The sequence below is a fragment of the Scyliorhinus torazame genome, chromosome 11, assembly GCF_047496885.1.
Source record: "Scyliorhinus torazame isolate Kashiwa2021f chromosome 11, sScyTor2.1, whole genome shotgun sequence".
Taxonomy (NCBI): Eukaryota; Metazoa; Chordata; class Chondrichthyes; order Carcharhiniformes; family Scyliorhinidae; genus Scyliorhinus; species Scyliorhinus torazame.
Window position 1 is genome coordinate 190,285,677 of NC_092717.1, and position 27,345 is coordinate 190,313,021.

The 27,345-nt window shown below is 45.5% G+C and overlaps 1 protein-coding gene across 2 annotated transcripts in view; it reads left to right on the forward strand.

Moving 5' to 3' along the window:
- Positions 1-27,345, forward strand: part of LOC140385735 (interferon-induced, double-stranded RNA-activated protein kinase-like) — an 85,865-nt gene that overhangs the window by 35,961 nt on the left and 22,559 nt on the right. For both annotated transcript variants that reach the window (XM_072468192.1, XM_072468193.1), the window contains 4 exons: positions 3,160-3,331; positions 3,614-3,754; positions 10,575-10,682; positions 24,010-24,072. In XM_072468192.1, coding sequence (XP_072324293.1) covers positions 3,160-3,331; positions 3,614-3,754; positions 10,575-10,682; positions 24,010-24,072 — 484 coding nt within the window. The remainder of the gene's footprint in view (positions 1-3,159; positions 3,332-3,613; positions 3,755-10,574; positions 10,683-24,009; positions 24,073-27,345) is intronic.

A 27,345-nucleotide genomic window follows, 5' to 3' on the forward strand; every position in this document is an offset into this window, starting at 1 on the left:
ATGCCCTCCATCATTTGCTCCATGATCCGGTGGAATACTTCTGATGCCGATATAATCCCAAACGGCATCCTGTTGTAGCAGTATCTGCCAAACGGCGTACACAGCTTTTTGCTGGACCTGTCTCATTGAATTTGCCAGAATCCTTTCGAGGCGTCAAGTTTGGTCAAGATGTTGGCCCGAGCCATCTCGCACGTGATCTCCTCGTGCTTGGGGAAAGGGTAATGCTCCCTCATTATGTTGCGATTCAGATCCTTTGGGCCAAAGCAGATCCGGAGTTCTCCGGAAGGCTTCTTTACGCACACCATGGAACTGACCCAGTCGGTTGGTTCCGTCACTCTGGAGAGCATCCTTGGTCCTGGAGGTCCTGCAGCTGCTGCTTGAGGCGGTCCTTGAGGGGTGCTGGGACTCTGCGAGGTGCATGAACCACAGGCGTGGCGTCTTGTTTGAGCAGGATTTTGTAAGTGTATGGAAGCATGCCCATGCCTTTGAAAATGTCGCGGTGTTGGTCGATGATGGCATTGAGTTGCGCCCTGAAGTCCGCATCCTGGAAGGCAGACGTGTCCTCTGGAGAGAGAGAGTGTACTCGTTGAACGAGGTTTAGGAGTTTGCACACCTGTGCGCCTAGCAGAGAGTCCTTCGAGGAGCCCACGATCTCGAAGGGAAGGATGGCTTTTCGCGAGTTGTGCGTCACTTCGAGTTGGCATGAACCGGTAGCAGGAATGACGTTGCCATTGTAGTCCACTAGTTGGCAGGTCGACGGAAGAATGGTTGGTTTAACCCCAAGGGTCTGAAAGACTGACCACGCTAGGAGATTAGCGGAAGCACCAGTGTCCAGATGGAATCGTATCTGGGATCGGTTGATCGTCAGGGTGGCACACCACTCGTCGTCTGGATCAATGCTGTGTACCGACAGCGGCTGGTGATTTTGATTCGGGGACAGCCTGTTCTTTGTTATAACAGTGACTCGAAAAGGCTCCCTCGAGTCCTCGGTGTCACTGGTCTGCGGGAAGTCGGAATCGGACTCGGTTTGGGTGTTGGTAACTGCTTGTTGCAGGGTTCTTCGGAAGTTTATTTCATTTCCTGGTTCAATTTGAGGCATTGTGCTGTCATTCCAGGTGAAGGAAGGTTGTTTTACAGCTTTAAAAGATTTTTTCTTTGCTTTGGGACGTTTCCCCTTTAAGTGGGCGTGGTCCGGGGCCTTTGACGTCATGACGTTTGCACATGCGCAGATCGCGGTTCCTTTACTGATGCCCGTTTTCGTGATTGCGCATGCACGCCGTCGCACAACTGCGCAAGTGCAGTCCCTTTAGAAAGATGGCCGCCGACCAAAATCGTTCTCTGCTCTGGGATTTCGGCCTTGAGGTGAGTACTGGCGCTTCTCTTACCTTTCCTTGCTGGTTGGAGTGTGTTTCCCTCACAGTATTTGCCGAATTTGTCTAGGACTGCCTGGAAGTCGCTCCTGTTTTGCCCCTTGGAGAACTTGAATTTTTAAAAAGATTTCTTCTGCTCTGGCACCGGCGATGGTGAGGAGAAGCTCTGTTTTTTCAGGATCGGCCAGGTCTTCTAGTTCGGCTGCCAGCAGGAAGATTTCAAACTTTTGCCAGAATGCTCACCAGTTTTCGCGGAGATCGCCGTGGCACTGGAGCTGCTGCGGAACCCGGATCTTGAACATCTTGCCTGGGTATCGTTGCTGGTTGTCACTGTACGCTGAGGTATGGCTATCTGGACTGAACCAGTTCACTCCTGGTATCATGATGTGTTGGGTGTTCTGGATCACAAACAGGTCACCAACACTTGAAGTGGTGCAACTCTATTTTATTATCAGGTTAACTATATTAACATACTTGAACTGTGGGTAAATGCAATACCAGCTTTAACTGTTGACCCTTGCCTAGTCTTAACCAGGTGATGCACTCAGCACATGGTGAATGTCTGTGTTGCAGGCTGTGAGCTCTGTGCTCCGAGCTGGCTGCTACTAGAATGAGCGCGAACTCTCCTGTCCCCTGTCTTTATAGTGCATGTGCTCTCACTGGTGATTGGCTGTTGTGTATGCTGATTGGTCCCACTGCATGTCCATCAGTGTGTGTGTGTGGCTGCACCATAATATACTGCTGTGTATTATGGCACCTACAAGACACAAGTCTGGAGTGTGATTAAATACTCTTCATTTTATCGCTTCTCAGCCTTTTGGCTCAGATCTGGTATGTCTCTCTTGTGGGGACTATGAATTGGATTCAATTTGAATTTGAATTGTTTTTGGAGCAGGCAAGGAGCTGGATTAGGGGTTCGCCCCTGACCGCACTCTGAGCCCTGGTTTTGTAACTCAGAAAAGGTCATTTTTAAAAAAGAATACTCTTCATTTGCCTGGATAAGTGCAGCTCCAACAGCACTCAAGAAAGCAGTTCATTACCAGCTTCTCAAGGGCAATGAGGGGTGGGCAACAAATTTTGACCTAGCCAACAATGCCCAAATCCCTTAAAAGAATAACAAATAACCACAACATTCTGGCTCAGAGGTGAGGATGCTTGCAACTTGAGATGATTGACATATTTTTGTATGTCAATTTGAAGAGTTCACCAGAAAAGTACATCCTGGAGTTTAGGCATGAAAATTCATCTTCATCAATGGAAGCAATTAAGGCAATTTGAAACATTTTTATCTATTTTGGGGAAATCTGTAAATAAATGTCTCTCAGCACCAGGTTTGATTCTGGCCTTGAGTAACTGGAATTTGCACATTCTCCCAATGTCTGCGTGGGTTTCCTCCGGCTGCTCCAGTTTCCTCCCACAGTCAAAAATGTGCAAGTTAGGTGGATTGGCCATGATTAATGAGCACGATCAAAGGATAGGATAGGGAGTGGTCCTAGGTAGGATGCTCTTTCGGAGGGCTGATGCAGACCCAATGTGCTGAATGGCCTCATTCTTCGCTTATTAGAAAGCCTTCCTAACAAAAGTTTTATCAAGAGTGGAAAATGGCTTCATGGACAGAATAAGTCTCCCTATAAATTACAGGGATCCATTTGAGGAAGATAAAGGGATATGGAACTAATTGGATAGTTCTTTCAAAGAACAGCATATGATGGGCTGAATGGACACCTTCCGAGCTGTAAAAGTATTTGGTTCTATAGTTAAAATCTGATTTTATATTGCTTTCATTTAGGGAGATGAAATATCTCTGCATTCAAATGGAGTTGTGCAAGAAGACACTGAAGGAGTGGTTAAAAAACATTGACATGAATGAAGTGGACAGGAATCGACTTCAAATAGTTTGTCAGATCAGTGGTGGCTTGGTTTACATTCACAGTCAAAATTACATCCATCGGGATTTGAAGGTAGGAATTGCCCTATTTTGTAATGAGACAGCAAAAGTGCTCATAGTTAAATATGCTGCCTTCATGTGGCCTGGCTCACACACAAAGAAAGTGTAGCAGACCAAAGAGCTTTACCCTGCAGAGGTCATCACCTTCACAAAAGAAACAAATTGGTGACAGGGCTCTTGATCTGATATTCCTAATTTAATGTCCTTGCTCTGCTGCTCCTGCTCTAATGTTCTTGATCTGACTTTCCTGACCTGATACCCCCCGCAAATTTATATTCCTGCTCTTTCCCAAAAGCCTGCCAATATCTTCTTTGCATTGGACGAAAAGATCAAGATTGGAGACTTTGGGCTCGTTACATCCTGGAAGAGAGAAGGGTCTGATCGGTTTAATCGGTCACCAGACACTGGAACTCGTTTATACATGGCACCGGAACAGGTTTGAGTACTTTGTGAATGTCTAAGGAATTTTAGAAATGTGGGCTATTCTCGACATACAGAGAATCAAGATATTCAAAAGATGCCTCTTCAATATTTTGAATATAGGATCTGGTTGTCATGCGCGCACCATGCTTAAGAGACTATTCAGAAATCCAGTGTAGAGTTTACATGGAGGTCCATGTAGGATAGACATGACACCAACGCAATTTTGATCATCGCTGCTTCAGGAATTTTCTGCAAAACGTTATAGCAGCACCTGAATATATATATATATATTTTTTTTTAATTTAGAGTACCCAATTCATTTTTTCCAATTAAGGGGGAATTTAGCGTGGCCAATCCACCTAGCCTGCACATCTTTGGGTTGTGGGGGTGAAACCCACGCAGACACGGGGAGACTGTGCAAACTCCACACGGACAGTGACCCAGAGCCGGGATCGAACCTGGGACCTCGGCGCCGTGAGGCAACAGGGCTAACCCACTGCGCCACCGTGCTGCCCCGGCAGCGCCTGAATAGATCCACACGGATATAATGTTGTACACCATATCGTTGCTGAACTAGTAATGCTTTGCACCAATTTTCTGCTTGGATTATACCAAACAAAATATCCCCTCTTCTGTTTACCCAATATGGAGTTTACATTGTTTTCTGAGTGTTAGATCCCACTTATGTAAGTTTATTTATGTTTGTAGATTCAAAGTTTTTTTTAAATCGTTGTGGGATATGAGCATTGCTGGGAAGCAGGCATTTATTGTCCATCCTGAATTGCACTTGAGAAGATGGTGATGACCTGTTTTCTTGAACCACTGGGGTCAGGATGTTAGGAAGGGAATACCAGGATTTCAACCCAGAGACGATGAAGGAATGGTGCAGTATACTTCCAAATCAGGATAGTGTGTGACTTGGAGGGGAACCTGCTGGTAATAGTAATAATAATAATAATAACCTTTTATTGTCACAAGTGTGAAGTTACTGTGAAAAGCCCCTAGTCGCCACATCCCGGCGTCTGTTCGGGTAAGCTGGTACGGGATGATGTTTCCATGCATCTCTTGCCCTTGTTCTTCTAGGTGAGAGAGGTTGAGTGTTTAGAAGGTGATGTGAAAGTTGGTAAGTTGCCCCTCGTCGCCACATCCCGGCGTCTGTTCGGGTGAGCTGGTGCGGGATGATGTTTCCATGCATCTCTTGCCCTTGTTCTTCTAGGTGAGAGAGGTTGAGTGTTTAGAAGGTGATGTGAAAGTTGGTAAGTTGCTGCAATGTACCTTGTAGATTCACAGTTATCACTGGGACGGTGAGGACGGCCCTCCCTCCCAGGACACCCAATTGATGGGTGCCTTGACGGTTCTTTTCTCCTGGTTTGGGGTCTTCTTCAAGCTAGGGTTAGAACGAATAGCCTTTCCTTTTTTGTATGAGTAGGAGTGGTGCATTGCCCTGTATGGGGTTGGATAGGTGCAGGCTCGGCAGGGTATAGGCTTTGGTATTGTATGGAAGGTCATGGGGATATAATTTCCTGAATTTTTGGACGGTGCTGGGCCAGGCCAGGCCCGGCCTGGTGGCTGGTATCCTGTTGACCGCAAGGATCAGGGGTGCTCTTTCTGGGGTCGCCTGTGGGGAGGGGGTGGGTCCAGAGAGGCTGGGGTTGCCCTCCCCCACCTCCCCCCTCTGGCGCATGGAGATTTGGGGATGGGCTGAGCACTGTACTTAATATACATCCTGTTTCTCCCCTGGGGTAGGTGAGATGCTCCTAAACTGGGTAACTAGCTCTACTCCTTGTTGGGGGCGGGGGGGGGTTTGGGATGGATACTGATCCCCCAATATCCGAATGATTAGTTCGGGTGGTTCTTCATCTTTCTCCCTTCTGTTTCTCTTCTGGGAGATCCTGTAGCTTGAGTCCTCCACTGGGGTTCTCACTTTGCCTTTCCCCGGAGCTACTTGAATGTGAAGTTTAGCGTCCTCTTTTATGTAATACCAATCTGGCTTATGCTGAGACTGGTTGGGTATTGGTGTTCTGGCTGTTAAGGAGTGAGTCTGCCTTGAGAGTTCTTTTTGCGACCATGATTGCCTTGTGTTGGCCTGGGCGTTCTTTCCCGGGGTTTTATTCCATTCCTTCTGTCCGGTTGAGCACAATGCTGGCTTTTCTCCTGGGTGGGTTCTGATGGTGGGGTGGGGTAGGGCCCTGGTGCCAGGGAGGAGGCAAACCCTCTATCCCTGGGAGCCCTATTGGGGGTGCGACTTGATGATTCCCTTCTTCCCGCAGCGGCCCCAGACCTTCCTCAAACAGGATTGGAATGATTATCCTTACTCATATTTTGTGCTTAAAAGTTTATCCTGTCGTTCCCCTAAGTGTGAGTTGTCTGCTTGTCGGTTGAGTGTCCTATTCCCTTTTTGTTGATAGATGCTTCACGAGTGCTGTGATAAGTCAGGACCTGGGTTGGGTCCTGAGCTCTAGTCTTCTTTTGTAGGAGAGCCTGGGTCTGAGAATAACTTGGACTTGCTGCTGGTCCTCTCTTTATCATTTTGTAACAAATGATTGATATTGGGTTGGTTCTGTGACTGGATGGGAGTTATGTTGCATTGTGGGATAGGTATGTAATTTTCCCTTAGAACTGGGATTCTCGAGAATTTTCTTTTGTTTTTTCTTTGTAGAGTTGGGGATGATGAATCTGTTCTTGGCAAGGGTGCAGTTGGGTCTGATATCAAAAGGAGATGGCAATGATGGGTCACTGATGTCTGTGGTGCTGCAGCAGACAGGAATTGTGTGTTGGTGTGCAGCCGATCTTTCTGTGGGAAATTTAATCTGATTTCTTATAATTATGGTAGCCTTGTGCAACATGGGAGAATCATAGAATGTACAGTGCAGAAGGAGGCCATTCAGCCCATCGAGCCTGCACCGGCCCAAGGAAAGAGCACCCCACTTAAGTCCATGCCTCCACCTTATCCCCGTAAACCCATAACCCAGTAACCCCACCCAGCCTTTTTTGACACTAAGGGCAACTTATCATGGCCAATCTACCTAACCTGCACATCTTTGGACTGTGGGAGGAAACCGGAGCACCCGGAGGAAACCCACGCAGACACGGGGAGAACGTGCAGACTCCGCACAGACAGTGACCCAAGCCGGGAATCGAAGCTGGGGCCCTGGAGCTGTGAAGCAATTGTGCTAACCACTATGCTACCATGCTGCATCGTTATGTCATCTCCTTATGATTTTGTCCTGTTCCTCCTTCAGTTCTTGGTGGGGTCATGAGAACATACAGTTTCATCTAATGATTGTACCAAGCCAATTATGATATTCTTGTGCCCATATATGTTCAGCCACTTTTTTTTCGCTTCTTCTTCCAAAAGGGATTCTTTTGTAACTTTCTAAAATGTAAAGTCCTAATAAATGTACTTCTTTAAAAAAAACTCCAGCAAGTTAGTTCAACATGATTTCCCTTCAGACATTCATTCTGGTTTTCCTTACTCAATCTGCATTTGTCCACCCGACTATTAAGTATTTAAGTATTGTTTCTAAAAGATTCCCCACCACCCTAGTTAAACTGGTCATTGCTGGACTCATCTTTACACTTTTCTTTAACAAGTTTGTAACATTTACAATTCTCCAGTCCTCTGACATCACCCCTGAGTCTAAGGAAATCTGAAAAATTATGGCCAGTTCCTCTGCAATTTCCACTCTCACTTCTCTCAGTATTCTTGAAAGCATCTCATCCAGTTGTGGTGTCTTATCAATTTTAAGTAAAACCTATCTAATACCTCCTCCTTACCAATGATAAACCCTCCTCGTGTCTGCTCCACCTCCTCTTTCAGCATATCCTGGGGAGCACTTTCTTCTTTGGTAAAGGCAGATACAAAGTATCAGTTTAATATCTCAATTATGTCCTTTCCCTCCATGCATTAATCCCCATTTTGTCCCGAATCAGCACTACCCCTCCTTCTACCATGCTTTTACAATATATATATCTATGGAAGACTGGAATTCTCTTTTATGTTGGCTGTCAGTCTCTTTTCATACTCCCTCTTTGCTCTCTTACTTGTTTCTTCATCTCCCCTCTAAACCTGCTGTATTCAGCCTGGTTCTCAGTTGAACTTTCTACATGACACCTGGTAAGTGTAGTATAAGGGTATCTGAGATGGAATGGGTTAATGTGGCACTGGATACAGTACCGCACTCAGTTTGGCGTAAAGAGTCACATGGCCAGAATCTTGAGGACAGTCCGAGACTGTGTAGAAGCCAACAGTGAGTTATTGCCTGGCTTGGACAATATTCTGTATATATGTACGTAATTTCATGTTACCAACAAACACTTACGGCTGGATTCTTCCACCCCACCAGCCGCAACATCGCCACTGACGGGACGCGGATCGTGTAAAGGTCCATTGACATCGGGCGGGAATTTCCGGTCGCCGGGCAGGTGCAGCCGGAGAATCCTGCCCTTAATATTGAACTCGACAAGACTCAGAAACTCTTTGTGAGGTTTTCTGAACTGCATACAACATTTTACAACAACAAGCACACGTTTTCATCTTCGTCTTAATTTCTATCTTTTCTGTCAAGAAGTCCTAGATTTGTTGATGTCTTCATTTTTAACTCTCAATAGCACTTGCAAAGCACCCTGCAAGGAAATAGTCCCAATTCTACATAGGTGCAACCTATCTGGCCTGTGCAGGCTCCAACTCCTCCTGAGCTAGCCCCAATGCCTCAAGAATCCAAAGCCCTCCCTCCTGCACCATCTTTCCAGCTATGCATTCATCTGCTTTATCCTCCTGTTTCTATCCTCCCTTGTGTGTGGTACTGGGAGTAACCAGCAGATTACTATTTTTGCAGTCCTGTTTGCTAATTTCTCCCCTGGCTCCCTATAACTGACTGCAGGACTACATCCCTCTTTTTGCCTATGTCTTTTGTACTAATGTGGACCACTGCTGTTTGTTCTCCCTCTCCCCTCAGGATGCCCTGTAGCAGATCAGTGACATTCTTGACCCTGACACAAAGGAGGCAACACACCATCCTGGCTTCAGAAATGCGTATCTATTCCCCTAACTATCAAATCACCCATCACTACTTTTCTTAAAATCCTTCTTGCACTTACTTCTACAGCTAAGCCATCCATGGTGCCATGGACTTGGCTCTAGCTATTCTCCCCAGATAAACCATCATTCTCATCAGCATTCAGAACTGATTGTTGAATGCACTCTGGGAACTCCTACATTACCTGCCTGTTATACTTGACTGTCAGTTTGTCACCCATTCCCTCCCTCTTTGCATACTCTTAAGCTGTAAGTTAGAACATACATAAGTGTGCTATCCATCTATCCCTCAACCTCACAGATACATTGGCTGCTGCTCAAGTTCCAATACTGGAACTCAAACCGTTGTAACTGATGACACTTTCTGCACCAATGGCTATCCAGGACATGAGAAGTGTCCTGAACTTCCCACACAGCACAGGATGTGCACCCTGGAGGCTGGAGCAGCCCTGTCCTGTCCTTATTTATCTGTTAGTTAATAACTTTGCTACTGATAATAAATGTTACTACTGCGAACAAATTGTTACCAATACTAATAAGGTTTACTACTATTAATAAACCTTTTCAATACTAATAAACCTTAGGAATATTCATAACCTCCTACTCATCCACCTTAATAGTAGTAATGAACCTTACTTCTAAAAATAGAAAGATATGACTCCGGATTATGGCCTGATTTCTCATATGGCCTTTGCTGTAAGTCACTTGCAGTTTGGACCAGCCTGTAGACCATTTTAAGGACCGTTATGGGCCACCAGTAGACCCGGATCACACATTTTGAACCACTGGACTAAACAGTCTGATTTGTTAAAGCAATACGGAGAGCCAACCTGTCACAGGTTGCTGAGACACTTCCCATATGGTTGTAGGTGATATGACTGCTATGTATACAGAGTAGTTTGTTTTGGACACATAGCAGGGAGTTCTCTGGACTGGTAAGCTGTGGGTTTTAGCTGGCTTACTGTGAGTGTACTTGGATGTCCTTATGTGTTGGCTCAACTAAATAAAGCATCATCACAGTGATATGTTTCACTAAGACAAAGGTTCTATACAAATTCAGGTTTTTGTGGTACGCTTTTAAAAAATTATTTCCTGGAATGTGTGGGCATCGCTGACAAGTCCAGCATTTGTTGCCTATCCCTAATTGTTCTGGAACGCAATGGCTTGCAGGATATTTCAGAGGGAAGCTAAGGGTCAACCACATTCCTGTGGGTCTGGAATCAGGAGAATTCCTTCGCTAAAGGACATTAGTGAACCAGATGTGCTTTTATGATAACCAAAGGTAGTTTCATGCTCATCAATACTGAGATTAGCTTTCAATTCAGGTTTTATTAGCTGAATTTAAATTCCACCAGCTGCCATGGTGGGTTTTGAACCCATAGACCCAGAATATTAGCCCGGACATAGGGACTACAAAGCCAGCATGTAACACCACCTCCAAGCCACCATCTCTCCTTGGTTGGACTTGGGTAAGGATTACCGAAGAGAGTGTGCACTCTGCGTTGGGAAAGTCGCAACTCAACAAGTTTAGTTTTCTTTGTCACTTTTTGGAGACTGTTAAACATGTTGGTGTGCTTCCCTTTCATGTCTGAAAGTCAGCCCACTAAGTAATTACTGCCTGATCCACACATTACCAACGTTGAAACTTGTTTTGCTTCTAAATTCGAGTGATGAAATATTAAAGAATGGAATCAATAAGCTGAGAATCTGCACTGGATATTTTGTTTCCAATTTTTCATTTGTTGTGTTATACTTAATTCTAAAGTAGAATTTATTTTTGAATTTTTGATTGTAGATGTCAGAAAAATACAACCACAAGGTGGATATCTATTCCTTGGGTCTTATATTATTTGAACTTATGTCACCTATCTTGACATTTGGAACGAATCATGAGAAGCAGAAGGTAAGATTTAATCAATGATTGTTAAGTAATGGGTTAAGAGACATTGCAATTAGTTGTCTCATTTATGTTAAGTATCCATTAATTGACACTGATATGTAAAGGGGCTTCAGGTGGCCTCTGTCAGGTGGTGTGTTGTTAAGAGTTTTGTGCAGAGCCTGTGGAAGTGAAATAAATGGTGTTTGGTGAAAAGGAACAAGAACTTTAGACTCTTCATTTCACAGGAACTAAAACGTCTAACAATGGTAGCAGAGGACGGTTGCTGTGCAAATGTGAAGGTTTGAAAGATACAACTTTTCCTGATCAAACCAAGGAGTGAGTGAGAAGGAAAGAAAAAAGATACATGGCTGAACCCAGGATAAAGATGGCTGGATATGACTATCCTCCCTTATTTTCTGAAAGGGAATCGTACGACCAATGGAGAAGTGCAGTAGTTATGTGGACTAAAGTAACTGTTTTGGGAAAGAGAAAACAAGGTATGGCAGTAAAATCCGAAACAGTGCTTTCTGAGCTGGAATTGGAAGAGTTAGACTCAGAAGAAGGTCTGGAGACTTTATTACATTATATGGATAAGATTTATAAAAAAGATGACTTGTTAAGTGCGTATGAAGCATGGTCGGATTTTGATAAGTTCGGAAAATGGAGGATATCTCCATGGAAGACTATATAATGGAATTTGGCAGACTATATAAAAGGCTGCAGAAACACAATCTGGAATTTCCACAGTCTGTGTTGGCCTTTAAATTACTTGACTGTGCTAGAGTGAGCAACATGGATAGGCTCCTGGTTTTGACAGGAGTTCAGTTTACTGATAAGGATACTTTATTCGAACAGATGACAAAAGCTTTACTTCTGGGGAAACATTCGATTCCGATGGCTCTGATGACCCAAATAGGTCAGCCTGCAATAAGGCAGAATATGGAAGATACACGAGTAACAGGATGGCGAAATCGTATGGCTATGAACAGGGCTCAAGACTATAGACGGAAACCGAGACAAGGAAATTATGAAGCCAGAAACCCAGTTAAAACCTGCAATAAGAAGATGAACCCCAGAAATGCACGGGGCATGATAAATCGATGTGACTCTCAATACCATTATGCTTTCAACTGTCCAACTCGTTATGATAGAGTGTTTGAAGCGACACATGACACGAAAGAGTCAGAAGAGGATAAAGATAGTGACCAGAAAGAAGGCATTGTCCTATTGACAAGCAGTTTTACGCCGGTAATGAGGGTGTTGGTTGCAGAATCCTTCAACTGTGCTGTATTGGACAGTGGCTACACATCTACTGTGTGTGGAATTGACTGGTTAAAATGTTACCTGGACTCTTTGAATGCTGAAAATTGTAACAAGGTTAAGGAATTTGAAAAGTTCCACAAGTTTCCGGTTTGGGGATGATAATACTGTGAAGTCGCTGAAAAGAGTGGTGATCTATTGCAATATTGCCGGAGTGAATCATTTCATTAGCACGGATGTTGTATCAAGTGAGATACCTTTGCTTCTGAGCAGACCATCGATGAAGAAAGCACACATGAAACTGGATATGGAACAGGATAAGGCAACAGTTTTTGGAAAGACGGTGGACTTACAATTTACACAGTCGGGACACTATTGTATTCCATTCCTGACAAATAATTTTTCAAGTAGAGTGGTTAAGGATGTGTTAATGGCAGTTGAAAATGGGACTTTAGCTGATAAAAAGCTTGTGGTATTAAAACTGCATAGGCAATTTGCACATCCGTCTCCTCGGAGGCTGAAAAATTTATTCAAGGATGCAGGGGTAAGGGATGACGACTATACTAAACTGATAGAACAGGTTTGTGACCGCTGTGAAGTTTGTAGGAAGTACAGAAGGACACCAGCATGACCGATAATAACCCTACCTTTGGCCAGGGATTTTAACCACATTGTGGCCATGGACCTTAAGATCTGGGATAAAGCAAATAATATATTTATTTTGCATTTTGTAGATTCAGCAACCAGATTTAGTCAATCAACGATTGTACGAAGTGAAGAAAAGAGAGTAATTCTGGATCAAATCGGGGAAAAATGGACAGGGACAGGAATGGGTCCACCAGCAAAATTCCTTACGGACAATGGGGGAGAATTTGCTAATGATGACAGTAAGAAGTCTTCCAACACCAGGTTAAAATCCAACAGGTTTGTTTCGATGTCACTCGCTTTCGGAGCGCTGCTCCTTCCTCAGGTGAACAAAGAGGTATGTTCCAGAAACATATATATAGACAGATTCAAAGATGCCAGACAATGCTTGGAATGCAAACATTAGTGGGTGATTAAATCTTTACAGATCCAGAGATGGGGTACCCCAGGTTAAAGAGGTGTGAATTGTGTCAAGCCAGGACAGTTGGTAGGATTTCGCAGGCCAGATGGTGGAGGATGAATGTAATGCGACATGAATCCCAGGTCCCGGTTGCGGCCGCACTCATGTGTGCGGAACTTGGCTATAAGCTTCTGCTCGGTGATTCTGCGTTGTCGCGCGTCCTGAAGGCCGCCTTGGAGAACGCTAGCCACCAGGTACGCGGTACATACTCGTGCGACTCGGCCAACGTTGTCTACCTGATACGCTGCAGGAAAGGGTGTCCTGAAGCGTGGTACATTGGCGAGACCATGCAGACGCTGCGACAACGAATGAACGGACATCGCGCGACAATCACCAGGCAGGAATGTTCCCTTCCAGTCGGGGAACACTTCAGCAGTCAAGGGCATTCAGCCTCTGATCTACGGGTTAGCGTTCTCCAAGGCGGCCTTCAGGACGCGCGACAACGCAGAATCGCCGAGCAGAAACTTATAGCCAAGTTCCACACACATGAGTGCGGCCTCAACCGGGACCTGGGATTCATGTCGTATTACATTCATCCCCCACCATCTGGCCTGCGAAATCCTACCAACTGTCCTGGCTTGACACAATTCACACCTCTTTAACCTGGGGTTACCCCATCTCTGGATCTGTAAAGATTTAATCACCTGCTAATGCTCGCATTCCAAGCATTGTCTGGCATCTTTGAATCTGTCTATATATATATATATATGTTTCTGGAACATACCTCTTCGTTCACCTGAGGAAGGAGCAGCGCTCCGAAAGCTAGTGACATCGAAACAAACCTGGTGGACTTTAACCTGCTGTTGTAAGACTTCTTACTGTGCTCACCCCAGTCCAACACCGGCATCTCCACATCATTGCTAATGATGAGTTTAGGGATATGTGTGAAAACATGAATATCAGAGTTATGAATATGGCTGCAGAAAGCCCATTTAGTAATGGTGTCTGTGAAAGAAATCATGCAGTCATCGATGAAATGCTTCGGAAAATTTTGGCAGATCGACCAAATTGCCGGCTAAATTCAGCTTTAGCATGGGCAGTACATGCAAAGAATTCATTGCAGATGGTTGGGGGCTATAGTCCTTATCAATTAGTGTTTGGTAGAAATCCTAAAATTCCGTCCATTTTGGATGACCAGCCTCCAGCTTGGGAGGGGACTACAATTAGCTCTGGTTTTGCTGAACATTTAAATGCATTACATAGCAGTAGAAAAGCTTTTTTGGAAGCAGAAATCTCTGAAAGAATTCACAGAGCTTTAAGACATAACGTACGGCCATCAGATGCCGTTTTTCAGCAAGGAGACATGGTATATTATCGGAGAGACAATTCTAATGAATGGAAAGGCCCAGGGAAGATCATAGGCATAGATGGCAAAACAATTATTTTGCAACATGGTAATCAAACTGTTAGGGTCCATTCATCAAGGATAATGGGTACAGATTACAAATTTTCAAATTTAGACAGAGCAGACAGACATGACGAGGAACCAGAGTCATCTGGTACGCATGTGTTACAGAACTACGAGGACCAATTAACTGATATAGACAGGGTTTCTGTGGAGGAACACAACACTTCTGATGAATTAAAACAGGCCATTTTTCCGAAAGGGCAACTGTCAAAAGTTGGTACAAAAGTGACATACTTGCCTGAACGGTCTAGTCAATGGAAGGATGCAGCTGTTATTAGTAGAGCAGGGAAGGTCACTGGAAAGTATAAACATTGGTTGAATGTACAGCATTCAGGAGAAGGAGTCAAGACAATGGATTGGGAAAACGAAGTTCAAAAATGGAGGCACAGAAACGCAGTGCCAGTTCAGATAGTACATCGGATAGTGAACAGGTCTGCAGAAAAAGGTTGAGAACTATTGAAACGACATCCCACAGCAGAAGGGAAAGATCAAGCAGTAGCACTACAGAACGAGATACCAGGCGGGAGAGGGGACGTAGTTTGTCAAGATCTCGGAACATGAGTAAGACTACGAATACTAATAGGAGTAGAAGCCCACATGCACGTGAGATTTTGGTGGCTTCAAATAAATTAGATGAAAAAGTTATTAAAGAAGCTAAACAGCAAGAATTGCATAGTTGGAGTGAATTTGGGGTATACATGGAAGGACCGGATAGGGGACAAAGAGCTCTATCCCACAGATGGATTTGCACGGAAAAGGTTCTTTCGGATGGAACTTATAAGGCAAAGGCCAGGCTCGTGGCAAGGGGATTTGAAGAAAACTTAGAAGATCAGGATTTAAGGGTAGATTCACCTACAGCAGGAAAGGTTATTTTAAAGATCTTCTTGGCTCTATTAGCCACAAAGGCATGGGAATGCAAATCTATAGATATAAAATCTGCCTTTTTGCAGGGGCATCAGCTCCAGAGAGACATTTTTCTCCGTCCTCCTAAAGAAGCAGCTAACACAGAAGGGGTACTCTGGAAATTGAACAAATGTGTATATGGATTAAATGATGCATCTGGAGTCTGGTATTTTTCGGTAAGGTCAGTTTTGTTAAAGTTAGGCTGTTGCCAGTTGAAAGCAGATCCTGCAATGTTTTACTGGCACTATAAAGGAAATCTTTCTGGCATTTTTATGATACATGTCGATGATTTTTTGTGGGGAGGGACTAGTGATTTTGAAGCTATTGTAGTCTCTGGTTTGAGGAAAGAATTCAGGGTTGGAAGTCAGGCGTCCGGTGCATTTATATATATTGGACTGGAAATTGGACAGACTAAGTGAGGGGCAACTTTACGTCAGCAATCTTATTTGGAAAGCATCAATAGCAATTAGTCGTGGCCGAGTTTCACAAAAAGAAGCAATGGTTTCAAAGATAGAAAAAGAGCAACTGCGAAGTTTAATTGGGCAACTGAACTGGTTAGGCAGACACTAGACCGGACGTGAGTTTTGATGTCTTAGAGTTGAGTACAAAAATGAATGATCCCAAAGTGGAAGACATAATAAGAGCAAATAAAGCGTTGGCCAAACTAAAAATGCAGGAGTGTGTTTTGAAGTTCCCGGTTTTAGGTGACCTTAAGTACTTGAAACTCATAGTTTATAGTGATGCATCCGACGCAAATTTATGTGATGGGGTTTCAAGCGCAGGAGGTTTTATAATTTTCCTTTTGGGGAACAATGGTAAATGATGCCCACCTGTGTGGGAAACAAAGAAAATAAGGAGAGTGGTAAAAAGCACTTTGGCTGCTGAGACGTTAAGCCTTGTAGAGGCGGTGGATATGGCTTTTTATATAAGTATGATATTGACAGAAATTTTGGGATTAGGGGATTTGGGTAATATACCTATTGACTGTCACATTGACAATAAATCCCTGTGGGAAAATGTGCACTCTACAAAAAGTGTCAATGTAAAGAGGTTATGGATAGACATCACAAGTTTGAAGCAGATGTTGGACAGAGGGGAAATAACAAAAAATTGAATGGGTCGACAGGAGCTATCAACTATCAGACTGTTTTACGAAAAGAGGGGTGAGTTCACAGAAACTTTTGGATATTGTTAATGAAAGGCACTTGTTTCTGTGACTTTTTTTTTTCTTTCTCGTCCAAACAAAAAAAAAGGGGGGGACAACATGTGTGTGTTTTTGAGTTTCTTGAAATGTTGTTTCCATCTAATTTTTTTTTTCTCCAAGGAAGGGGAGACTGTTAAGTAATGGGTTAAGAGACATTGCAATTAGTTGTCTCATTTATGTTAAGTATCCATTAATTGACACTGATATGTAAAGGGGCTTCAGGTGGCCTCTGTCTGGTGGTGTGTTAAGAGTTTTGTGCAGATGCTGTGGCAGTGAAATAAATGGTGTTTGGTGAAAAGGAACAAGCACTTTAGACTCTTCTTTTCACAGCAACTAAAACGCCTCACAATGATATGTGCTGAATAGGAGAGAAAATGCTTTCTGCTTCTTAATTTTCATTTTCTCCCTCAAGATGCAAAGAGATGGGTCTTGAGCAATCTCACCCAAGTGCCCATTCTTTATACGTGGTTGGCAAACTGTTTGCATATCACAACATCACCGATCTGTGTTGATATGCAGCTAACATGTACACAGTTTCTAGCAGGCCAGGTACGCCAGTACAGATTGATTTTAGATGTGACAGAATCATAGGGTCATACAGCACAGTAAAGGCCCTTCGGCCCATCGCGTTTGTGCCGGACAAAAACAACCACCTAACCATTCTGTTCCTATTTTCCTGCACTTGGCCCATTGCCTTGTAGATTGGAGGTCTCAGCGGGGAACCCAAGGCCGCGTTTAGTTCCATTTTTTGCACTGTTCGCCAGAATTCCTCAATGCAGGGAGAGATTGAACACCATTTTTAAATGGCATCCCAATCTCTCAACAACCCCCCAAGCCTCAACTCCCCTGTAAGGTGGTCCTCAGACCCCCCTGCACCCAAGCAGCACAGCACAGCACACCCCTGGGCTCAATCCCCCTCACACAAAAAAAGCCAGCTTGCCACTGCCAGGCTAGCACCCAGGTGGCATTGCCAGGGTGCACAAGGTGCACCAGCAGTGCCAGGGTCTCATCCTGCCCAGATGGCAAGCACTCCAATCTCCTGCCGTTCCTTCTGGTCCACATTTGTGGAGGCCAGCACCGAACAGCGCTCACCCGAGATCACCAAGGCAATGGGTTTAGATCCCACACCTTGCTTAGATCTCAGGATTAGCTGTCTCACTCTAATATTCAGATTTGCCAGAAAGTGACCCGTCCACAATGACAGGATTCACATTGTGAGGTCTTGCGAGCCGGGTAGATGCCTGAAGAGGAATCCTGGCCGGGCCGCGCTGCTTTTCGGGTGCAACGTGGCCAGTAGATCTCTCCCTCTGTTTTATCATGATGGTAAGTGAATGGACAATTATCAGACCCAACTGTTCGATAATGGCCATCAGAAACCATTTGAGCTGACAATGGAACAAAGGTGCTCTGGTGACATGATAGAAACTGGGAGCAGAACCATCTCATCCAACCAGCAGCTGGAAGCTTGGCAGGCTGGGGAACATCAGTTGGCATGAAGCCAAAAATAATTTCCCGATGTCAGGATAACTTGTAGGAATGCTTTTCTTGGGACTTTAAAGGCTGATTAAAGGTGGGTCAGACTTCTTGATGAACAATGTTGGGAAGTCCTTTTGCACGGATTAGCGTGCCAAGCATGCTCATTAAAAGGACATCTCACTGGAATCAAATTCCACCCTCAAATTCTGGTCTCCACCGGTGAGAAATTAAAAACAACACTTTCAGGATTGCATGTAAGTGGCCAGTGAGATAGACTTTTTCCTAGATTAACAGTGAGTTAATAGTCCTCTTTGGGGAGCGTCTGTAAATACCAGCCTTTGTTAGAGACTGGGTGGTGACAATAGGGGCAGCATGGTAGCATAGTGGTTAGCACAGTTGCTTCACAGCTCCAGGGTCCCAGGTTCGATTCCTGGCTGGGTCACTGCCTGTGCGGAGTCTGCACGTTCTCCCCGTGTCTGCGTGGGTTTCCTCCGGGTGCTCCGGTTTCCTCCCACAGTCCAAAGATGTGCAGGTTAGGTGGATTGGCCATGCTAAATTGCCCTTAGTGTCAAAAAAAGATTAAGTGGGGGTTACTGGGTTACGGGGATAGGGTAGATACGTGGGCTTGAGTCGGGTGGTCTTTGTAAGGGCCGGTGCAGACTCGATGGGCCGAATGGCCTCCTTCTGTACTGTAAATTCTATGATTCTATGAATACAAGTGGCAAGGGTGGGAGAATGGATTAGCAGGGAAAAATGGAGTGGTGGCCAAGCAAAGGTGGAAGGGTTAGTCCATGCGGTCCAAGACTGGATTTCCTTTAGATACGATACCCGGCCCAGTGACCCCATGAGGTAGCGGCGACTTCCTGCTTGCCCCCGTCACCAGGTCCACCATGCTCTGCATGGATGCATGAGCTAACCAGAGCGAGATCACGCATGGTCAGCCGTCTCCCGCACCTCTCACAGCAGAAGTCACTCCGACTTGCACTCCTGCCACCGAAATTCGACTTCGGAATGGAAGATTCTGTCTTCGCTCTCAGATAAGGATATTTTCTAAGATACAATTTTGGAGCAGAGGAAGAGAAACATCCAGTCCACCAAAGGAACAGGACCCTACCTGTAAGAAACAATGTGGTTTTGCCTTGACCTCCCTACCTGACAAATCAGACCAGAGTTTCACTCCAAGGTTTGACATTGCCTTTGAAAACTGAAGTGGAACAAGAGAAATCCTTTACGACAAACAATAAACAAGAGTGAATCAATCTTCTTAAAATCTCCAGGCATTTTTCTTCAGTGGTCCAAAAACCAATTACAGGCCTGCATCGTTTCAAGACTTTAATCTGGTGAAAAGCAAGTGTGACAAAGAACTCTGGAATTCTTAAGGCCAATATACATGCCACATTTAGTCATCGTAACCTTTCCATGAGTGTGTGTGTGTGTATGAGACTGCGAGTGGATCTGGTTGCTTATATATCCAGGTATTGAAAATTATCTGTTTTAAAACTCACAAGAACATCTGTCATTTGTCTGGCAGTTACAAGATTCTGAGGGGTTAAAATACATGTTCTTTCCAAAACACGCTCTCCTCAGTCAGTCGAGAGATAGAAAATGGAAAACGTCCCTAACATCTATCCCCTATCTGTAACAGTCTGGAAGCTATCAGTTAATGATTGGCACAGATTGATTGTGGGCGCAGTTTCTGGTGTAGACTGGACTGTTTCTTAGGGCACGATGCTCGGGCCTCGTTGCGCTCTCGAGCAACATGAGGCTCGTGAATAGCGGGTGAGGTCAAAAATGAGATCCGCACCAGGCGCCAAACAGTTTGCGATGCAACCAGCCCACTCCACAGGCGAAATCGGGATCTCGCCATAGCCGTGACGAGAAACCAGTTATCAACACTTAAGCCCCATTTCCATACAATTAACGGAGTGACCCCATATTGAACGGCCTCCCATCATTCACAGGCCACCCCAGCAAATGGTCATGCTGGTGCCAATTAGTACTCATTTTTAAATACATGAACCTGGCAGAAGGCTTCTGCGGGAAGCCGAGGAGGTGAGTAGCCATCTTTGCTTAGAGGCAAAAAGCCCAGGGCACTCAGCTTGCCACCCCAGTGCTTTGTGACGTGTGGGGGATATTCGGCTGGGGGGGGGGTCTCCAGAGGGGTGGGCTGCCATGGGAGCGTGGGGGTGGGGGAGACACTGGGGACCAACCACGAGGGGCACCACCGTGTCAACCCCTGGACTGTGTGTACACATTCCAGGGGCAACCCTTGTCCCTGCCCGTCTGCCCCACCGATCACCCATAACCCCTACCGACTGCCAAGACATCTGGCCATGCGGTTGAAGGCTATTGCTTAAAGGGAATTGGCAATCAGGGTTAAATTACCACTTCACACAATTCAAGTGCATTCCTGAGGGTGGGTGTGCCTTGTAGCCTGTGGGAATCATTGCCTAGCATCCCGATCAGAGTGTGATGCCAGGACACTGTGCCTGAACACTGCAGGAGGGAACACCACACATGCAGCAGCCAACATCCGAACAACCAGGGGATGGGACACAGCTCTGGGGGACATGTCCATGGCCGGAAGGTGGGTGAGTGCCACGGGGAGGGGACCAGCGGCAGGTCCAGGTGAAGTTATGTGCAGGTGTCTGGGGTACAAGGTCTGGGCTCCATTGAGGGGCCCACTTTGGCGGGAGTGTGTGGGCCGTGTGTGGGGGAGGGGGGATCAATGGGGGAATGGAGGGTACGGGGTGGGAGCCACCGCCGTTTGTCAGTCTAACACCCTCTCCCAATTCCTTACAAATATTGAACACTGTGAAGGATTTAGGTTATTCCGGCCCTGATAATACTTTATTAATAACCTATGCTCTAGGTTAACCCACCAAAAGCGGGAAATCCGTTTCTCTGCTAAGACTCAAAATAGATCTCACGAAGGGAGAATGCTTTTCCGGGTCTCAAACAGTTAAACAGGATCTGTTACTTTTAATGGGAAAAGTTCAGATACATCACTCATAACTAAATTGTTACCTCTGTCGTCATGGGTCCTAGTCATTTAAGACTTCCTAAATGAGTGTCTAGGATTTGAAACTTTGAGAGTAAGTCTAAACAGTATAATTTTAATCAAAGTATTTTTATTGTAAAATACTCTCAATTGATACATACAGAATTGCAGAGTTAAAAATATAAATTGATTAACAGTCTTTAGTTATCTGTTAATAATATAAAAACACATTAACAGTCCTTTGTTATCTGTTAACACACTAACTTCTCTTCAGAGAATGAGATATCTAAAACATGGAAAATTCTAAAGTACCTCCTACCAATTTCTAATACATTTCTAAGAAGTTTAACAGAAACATACTTACAAAACCATGATGGGCTTTGTTTGACGAGGCAAGCTTGAAGAACAGAGCTTTGACCCACACTCCTGCAGGGGAGTGGGAAGTACCTCGCTGCCAAAATGCCCCTCTTTTTATACATAAAATCTTCTAATTGTTCAAGGACTGTCTCTGTTGTCTTATCACTTATTGTTGGTTAATTGCCTATAGCCAAATGGCTAATTTGATGTATTATCATCAGTATATGTTTTAATGATCTTAGTGTCTGCGTGAATGTCAGGTGTCTTAAGATATATTGGCAAAGCGGGACTCGTATAGAGATATGTCTCTTTTCAGTGTTGCCAGGTTTCTTAGATATATAGATTGTCAAACAGACACTTCTTTGAGGGTGTTATTCTTAATGTCAAGAGTTATATAGTTAAGGAAGGATTTGTGCATTATTCATCTGAAGAATTTCCTATCCTCATGGTTTGAATAATTATAGGTGTAGGGGAGTGATCTAAAGAATTTACGGTGTGTCAAAGCAAGGTTTTCCTTATCCTGTATTTGTTTGAAATGTATTAATGATCCTTGAAGTCAGCTAGGAGTTTATTCCTTCAAATGGTGACTTCTGGACGACCTTTAGCTGAAGTGGTTTTATTCCATTTTGAATTGAAATACTGGTCGTATTAGTATCTGTTGCCTTATTTCAAACCGATTTCTGCGACGAACGTGATATTCATCACAACACAATGGGCGGTATTTTGGACCCATCAGAACTTGCCCTAGTGATGCTGCTGCTAAGCCAGGCGGTCAGACACGGAGACGGCGGCAGCAGCAGCATCTGCAGATGCACGAGGTGGCGGCCCATGTGCCGGACCCCGCCCCACACCCTGAGGACCCGGCCTCCCATCAGGCCAGCGAAGGACCCAGAGGGAGAGTACTGTTCCGGCCCAGGGTGTATAGGCCTCGCTGGTTATTCGAACTGATGACGGACAGCGCCTGCCGGAAGAGGCTGTGCCTCAACAAGGGCACGGTGCGGCACCTGCTCCATTTTACTCGCGGACTTGGCGCCACGTGGAGGGGGAGGACACCCGCTCCCGGTGGCCGCCAAGGTCACTGCAGCCCTGAAATTTACACCTCGGGATCATTCCAGGGCTCGAGCGGGGACCTGTGTGGTATCTCACAGGCCACAGCCCACAGGTGCATCCAACAGGTCTCTGATGCCCTGTTTGCCCGGGAGGAAAACTGTATCAACTTTAGCATGGACCAAGCCCCAACAGGATGCTCAGGCAGCAGGATTCTCCGTCATCGCCGGGATGCCCCAGGTCCAGCATGCACGCACGCAGGACTGCACGCATGTCGCTTTGCGCTCACCGGGCCATCTGGGAGTGCCCGATCTTAACAAGAAGAGGTTCCACTCCCTGAACATTCAGCTTGTGTATGGCCACCACATGAAGATCATGCCCATGTTTGCATGCTTCCTGGGAATAGTGCACCACAACTACATTCTGGGGCAGTCGATCATCGCCAGCCTCTTCGATGAGCACCCCAGGATGGGGGGGCTGGCTCTTGGGGGATAAGGGATATCCGCTGAGGACTTGACTAATGACGCCACTACGGAGGCCGGTGACCGAAGCAGAGACCAGGTACAACGAGGCCCATGGGGCCTCTTGGGCTGTCATTAAGCAGTGCAGCAGTCTCCTCAAAATGCGGTTGCGGTGCCTAAATCGCTCCAGGAGTGACCTGCAGTACACCGCCCAGAGGCTCTCCTGATTTGTGGTGGTCTGCGGTGTCCTTCACAACCTGGTGCAGCAGCACGATGATGTACTGAATGTTGGGACGGAGGAGCATGTGGCCGCCGAGGAGGACCAGAATGATAAGGCGGCACAGGACCAGCAGGGGCTGGAGGACAATCCCAGGGAGGAATCGGAGGACCAGCCCGAGGCTCCAGGACAGACGGCAGCAGCGAGGGTCCGGCAAACCCGGATGGACTGGGAGGCCTTCATACTCGCCCACTACACTTAGGACGTGGCGTGGCCCATCAACAATACCTAACCCTGCCCCCCACCCCCATTTCCCACCTTCCCAGGGTACGTGTTACATCACTCCAGAGTGTTGGGACTTGTTGGCACCGTCAGCGGGTCACTGTTGAGGGCAAGGGTGGTAATGATAACCTGCCCCTCAATCTATGCCAGTCTGATCCCTGCCTGTCTGCTGAGTGCTCACTCACACCCGTCACCTGCACGCGGTGTGCCGGGCAGATGGCGGGTGGGGTGGGGGTGGGGGGGGGTAAAATGCCTGGAGAGAAGGGCTAAGGATTCAAGGTTCGGCCCACATTGCGGAAGAAAGAGACAAGAGGCATCATACTGGTTCTGCTCAAGTGCTTTTTTTTTTAGAAGATATTTTATTAAGGCATTTCGAATTTTAACAATTTTAACCACCAGGTATCAAAAACTGTGGGGCCTCGTTAAGTGGACCGATTAATGTTGAATAGTGTTGCCGACCTCACTACCACACTTAGAAATCTTTCCGGAGAATCGTGCCCTTAGTGTTTTGGACGCAACATACCAAGGTTAAAATTATGTCACTGAGAAATAATAGATTTGTTTCCCTTGAGAATCATGACAAAATGTTTAACTCACAACCTGCCAAAATTAATGCTTTCTTTTCAACAGATATGGACTGAAGCGAAAGTTTGTGATTTTCCCATGGAATTTACAAGAGAGTTTCCCAAAGAGGTAAGGTTATTGAAATGTAATTTTGAATTTGCTGAACTAAGAACTGACTTTCGTGTGATTATTTTTGATCCTTCTGGTTATTATTTTACAATTGTTCATGATTGAAATGATTTTACTTGCTTTGGCATCTGTCCATCCCGACTGTGCCCAGGGTCTATATCATTTCTGTGTTAAATATCATCTGTTGTGGCTGTGGACGCCGATTTGAGAGTACGAGTCCCTTTGTTACCTGGCACAGATGAAGTTAGAAGTTGTCATAATATACACCAGTATATCATGGTGCAGACACACACTGATGGACACACAGTGGGACCAATCAACATACACAACACCGCAGCCAATCACCAGTGAGAGCACACGCACTGTAAAGAAAGGGGACATCAAAGTTCCCGCTCATTCAAGTAGCAGCTAGCTAGGAGTACAGAGCTCACAGCCTACAACACAGACATTCACCATGTGCTGAGTGCATCAACTGGTTAGGACAGGCAAAGGTCTTTAGTTAAAGCTGGTATTGTATTTACCCACAGTTCAAGAATGTTTAAATAGTTAACCTTTTAATTAAAATAGTGTTGCACTACTCCAAGTGTTGGTGACCTGTATGTGATCCAGAACACCCAACTCATCAGAAGTGACAATGTATTATAGAATCATAGCATCCCTACAGTACAGAACAAAGAAAAGTGCAGCACAGGAACAAACCCTTCGGCCCTCCAAGTCTGTGCCGATTGTGATGCCCTAACTTTTTTAAAAAAGTTTGCCTTTACTTGGTCCGTATCTCTCTCTTTCCTCCCTATTCATGTACCCATCCTACTGCCTCTTAAATGTTGCTAATGTGCCTGCTCCCACCACATCCTCTGGCAGCGCGTTCAAGGCACCCACTGCTCTCTGCATGAAAAATGTACCCGCACATCTCCCTTAAACTTTCCCCCTCTCATCTTGAACCTGTGCCTCTTGTAATTGGCACTTCCACCCTTGGAAAAAGCCTCTTACTATCCACCCTGTCTATGCCTTTCATAATTTTGTAGAACTCTATCAGGTCTCCCGTCAGCCTCCGTCTTTCCAGTGAAAACAATCCTAGTTTATCAAACCTCTCCTCATAACCAACACGCAACATCCTAGTGAACCTTCTTGACACTCTCTCCAAAGCTTCCATGGCCTTCTGATAATGTGGTGACCAGAACTGCACGCAATGCTCCAAATGCTGCCTAACCAAGGTTTTATATAGCTGCAACATGATTTCTCAACTCCTGTACTCAATATCCTGGCTGATGAAGGCAAACATGCCATATACCGTCTTAATCACCTTGGCCACCTGTGTTGTCACCTTTTGGGAACTGTGGACCTGCATGCTCAGGTCCCTATGTATGTTAATATTCCTAAGGGTTCTGCCAATTACAGTATAATTTATACCTAGATTTGATGCTCCAAAATGCATCACCTTGCATTTGTCCAGATTAAACTCCATCTGCCATTTCTGTGCCCAAGTCTCCAATCTATCAGAACCAAGAGTGAGTTTGGGAATTTGAATCTAGGTGGGAATTGAATCAAATCAGTAAGGCAGCTCCTTTTAAATTTCAAGAGTTTAAATTAATTTAAATTAAGCTAGAATTGTGCAGTGTAGATTAACAAGGTCTGCCCCACCCTCTCACATAACTGGTTGGCAGTTAAGTGTCAGTCACTTAAATCTACCTTGATCTAAAAGCAGGTGGGGGAGGGGAGTCAACTCAGGACAATTTAAAACGAGCAACTTGTAAACTCACTCCCAGTGAGTTCTCCCAGTGAGCCAGAGAAGACACAGCCAGAGTGAGACAGAACCAAGAGTGAGTTTGGGAATTTGAATCAAGGTGGGAATTCGAAACTGGGTGGGGAGGAGGTGCTTTTTATCCCTGGTAAGTGACTGGTAAGTAGTATTTCTGTTTTCTTTTTCTTTTCATTGGTATATTTATTTATTTATTTCTTCGTTGTTTATTTATTTATTTATTTTTTGGGGGAAATTGTAATTGTTGAACTTAACCGAAGGTTTAAGACATGGCAGGAGATCTCAGACCCGTGTCATGCTCCTTGTGTGCGATGTGGGAGTTCAGGGACACGTCCACTGTCCCTGGCTCCTTCACGTGCAAGAAGTGTGTCCAGTTGCAGCTCCTGTTAGACCGCTTGACGGCTGTGGAGCTGCGGATGGACTCACTTTGGAGCATCCGCGATGCTGAGGACGTCGTGGATGGCACGTTTAGCGAGTTGGCCACACCGCAGGTAAAAGATACTGAGGGAGATAGAAAATGGGTGACCAAAATACAGAGCAAGAGTAGGAAGGCAATGCAGGTGTCCTCTGCGGTCATCTCCCTGCAAAACAGATATACCGCTTTGGATACTGTTGAGGGAGATGGCTCATCAGGGGAAGGCAGCAGCAGCCAGGTTTATGGCACCGTGGCTGGCTCTGCTGCGCAGCTGGGCAGGAAGTGGAATTGCAGGGCTATAGTGATAGGGGACTCAATTGTAAGGGGAATAGACAGGCGGTTCTGCGGACGCAATCGAGACTCCAGGATGGTATGTTGCCTCCCTGGTGCAAGGGTCAAGGATGTCTCGGGCTGCAGGACATTCTGAGGGGGAGGGTGAACAGCCAGCTGTCGTGGTGCACATAGGCACCAAAGATATAGGTAAAAAATGGGACGAGGTCCTACAAGCTGAATTCAGTGAGTTAGGAGTTAAACTAAAAAGTAGGACCTCAAGGGTACTAATCTCAGGATAGCTACCAGTGCAACGAGCTAGTCAGAGTAGGAATGTCAGGATAGATAGGATGAATGCGTGGCTCGAGAGATGGTGCAAGAGGGAGGGATTCAAATTCCTGGGGCATTGGAACCGGTTCTGGGGGAGGTGGGACCAGTACAAACCGGACGGTCTGCACCTGGGCAGGACTGGAACCGATGTCCTAGGGGGGGTGTTTGCTAGAGCTGTTGGGGAGAGCTTAAACTAATGTGGCAGGGGGATGGGAACCAATGCAGGAAGTTGGAAGGTAGTAAAACAGGGACAGAAACAAAAGGCAGTAAGGGGGAAAGTGTAAGGCAGAGAAGCCATAGTCAAAAATCAAAAAGGGCGACAGTACAAGGTACAGTGACTGAGGGGAGCTCAGTGAATTGGACCAGGAATACTAAAAGGAATAAAACGGGAAGTGAAAACATTAATGGTAAACGACGCGGCAGGTTGTTACATGAAGATATGGGTTCAACGACAAGGAAAATTAGGAGAAAGGTGAAGAGGAAATATAACTTAGGAGTG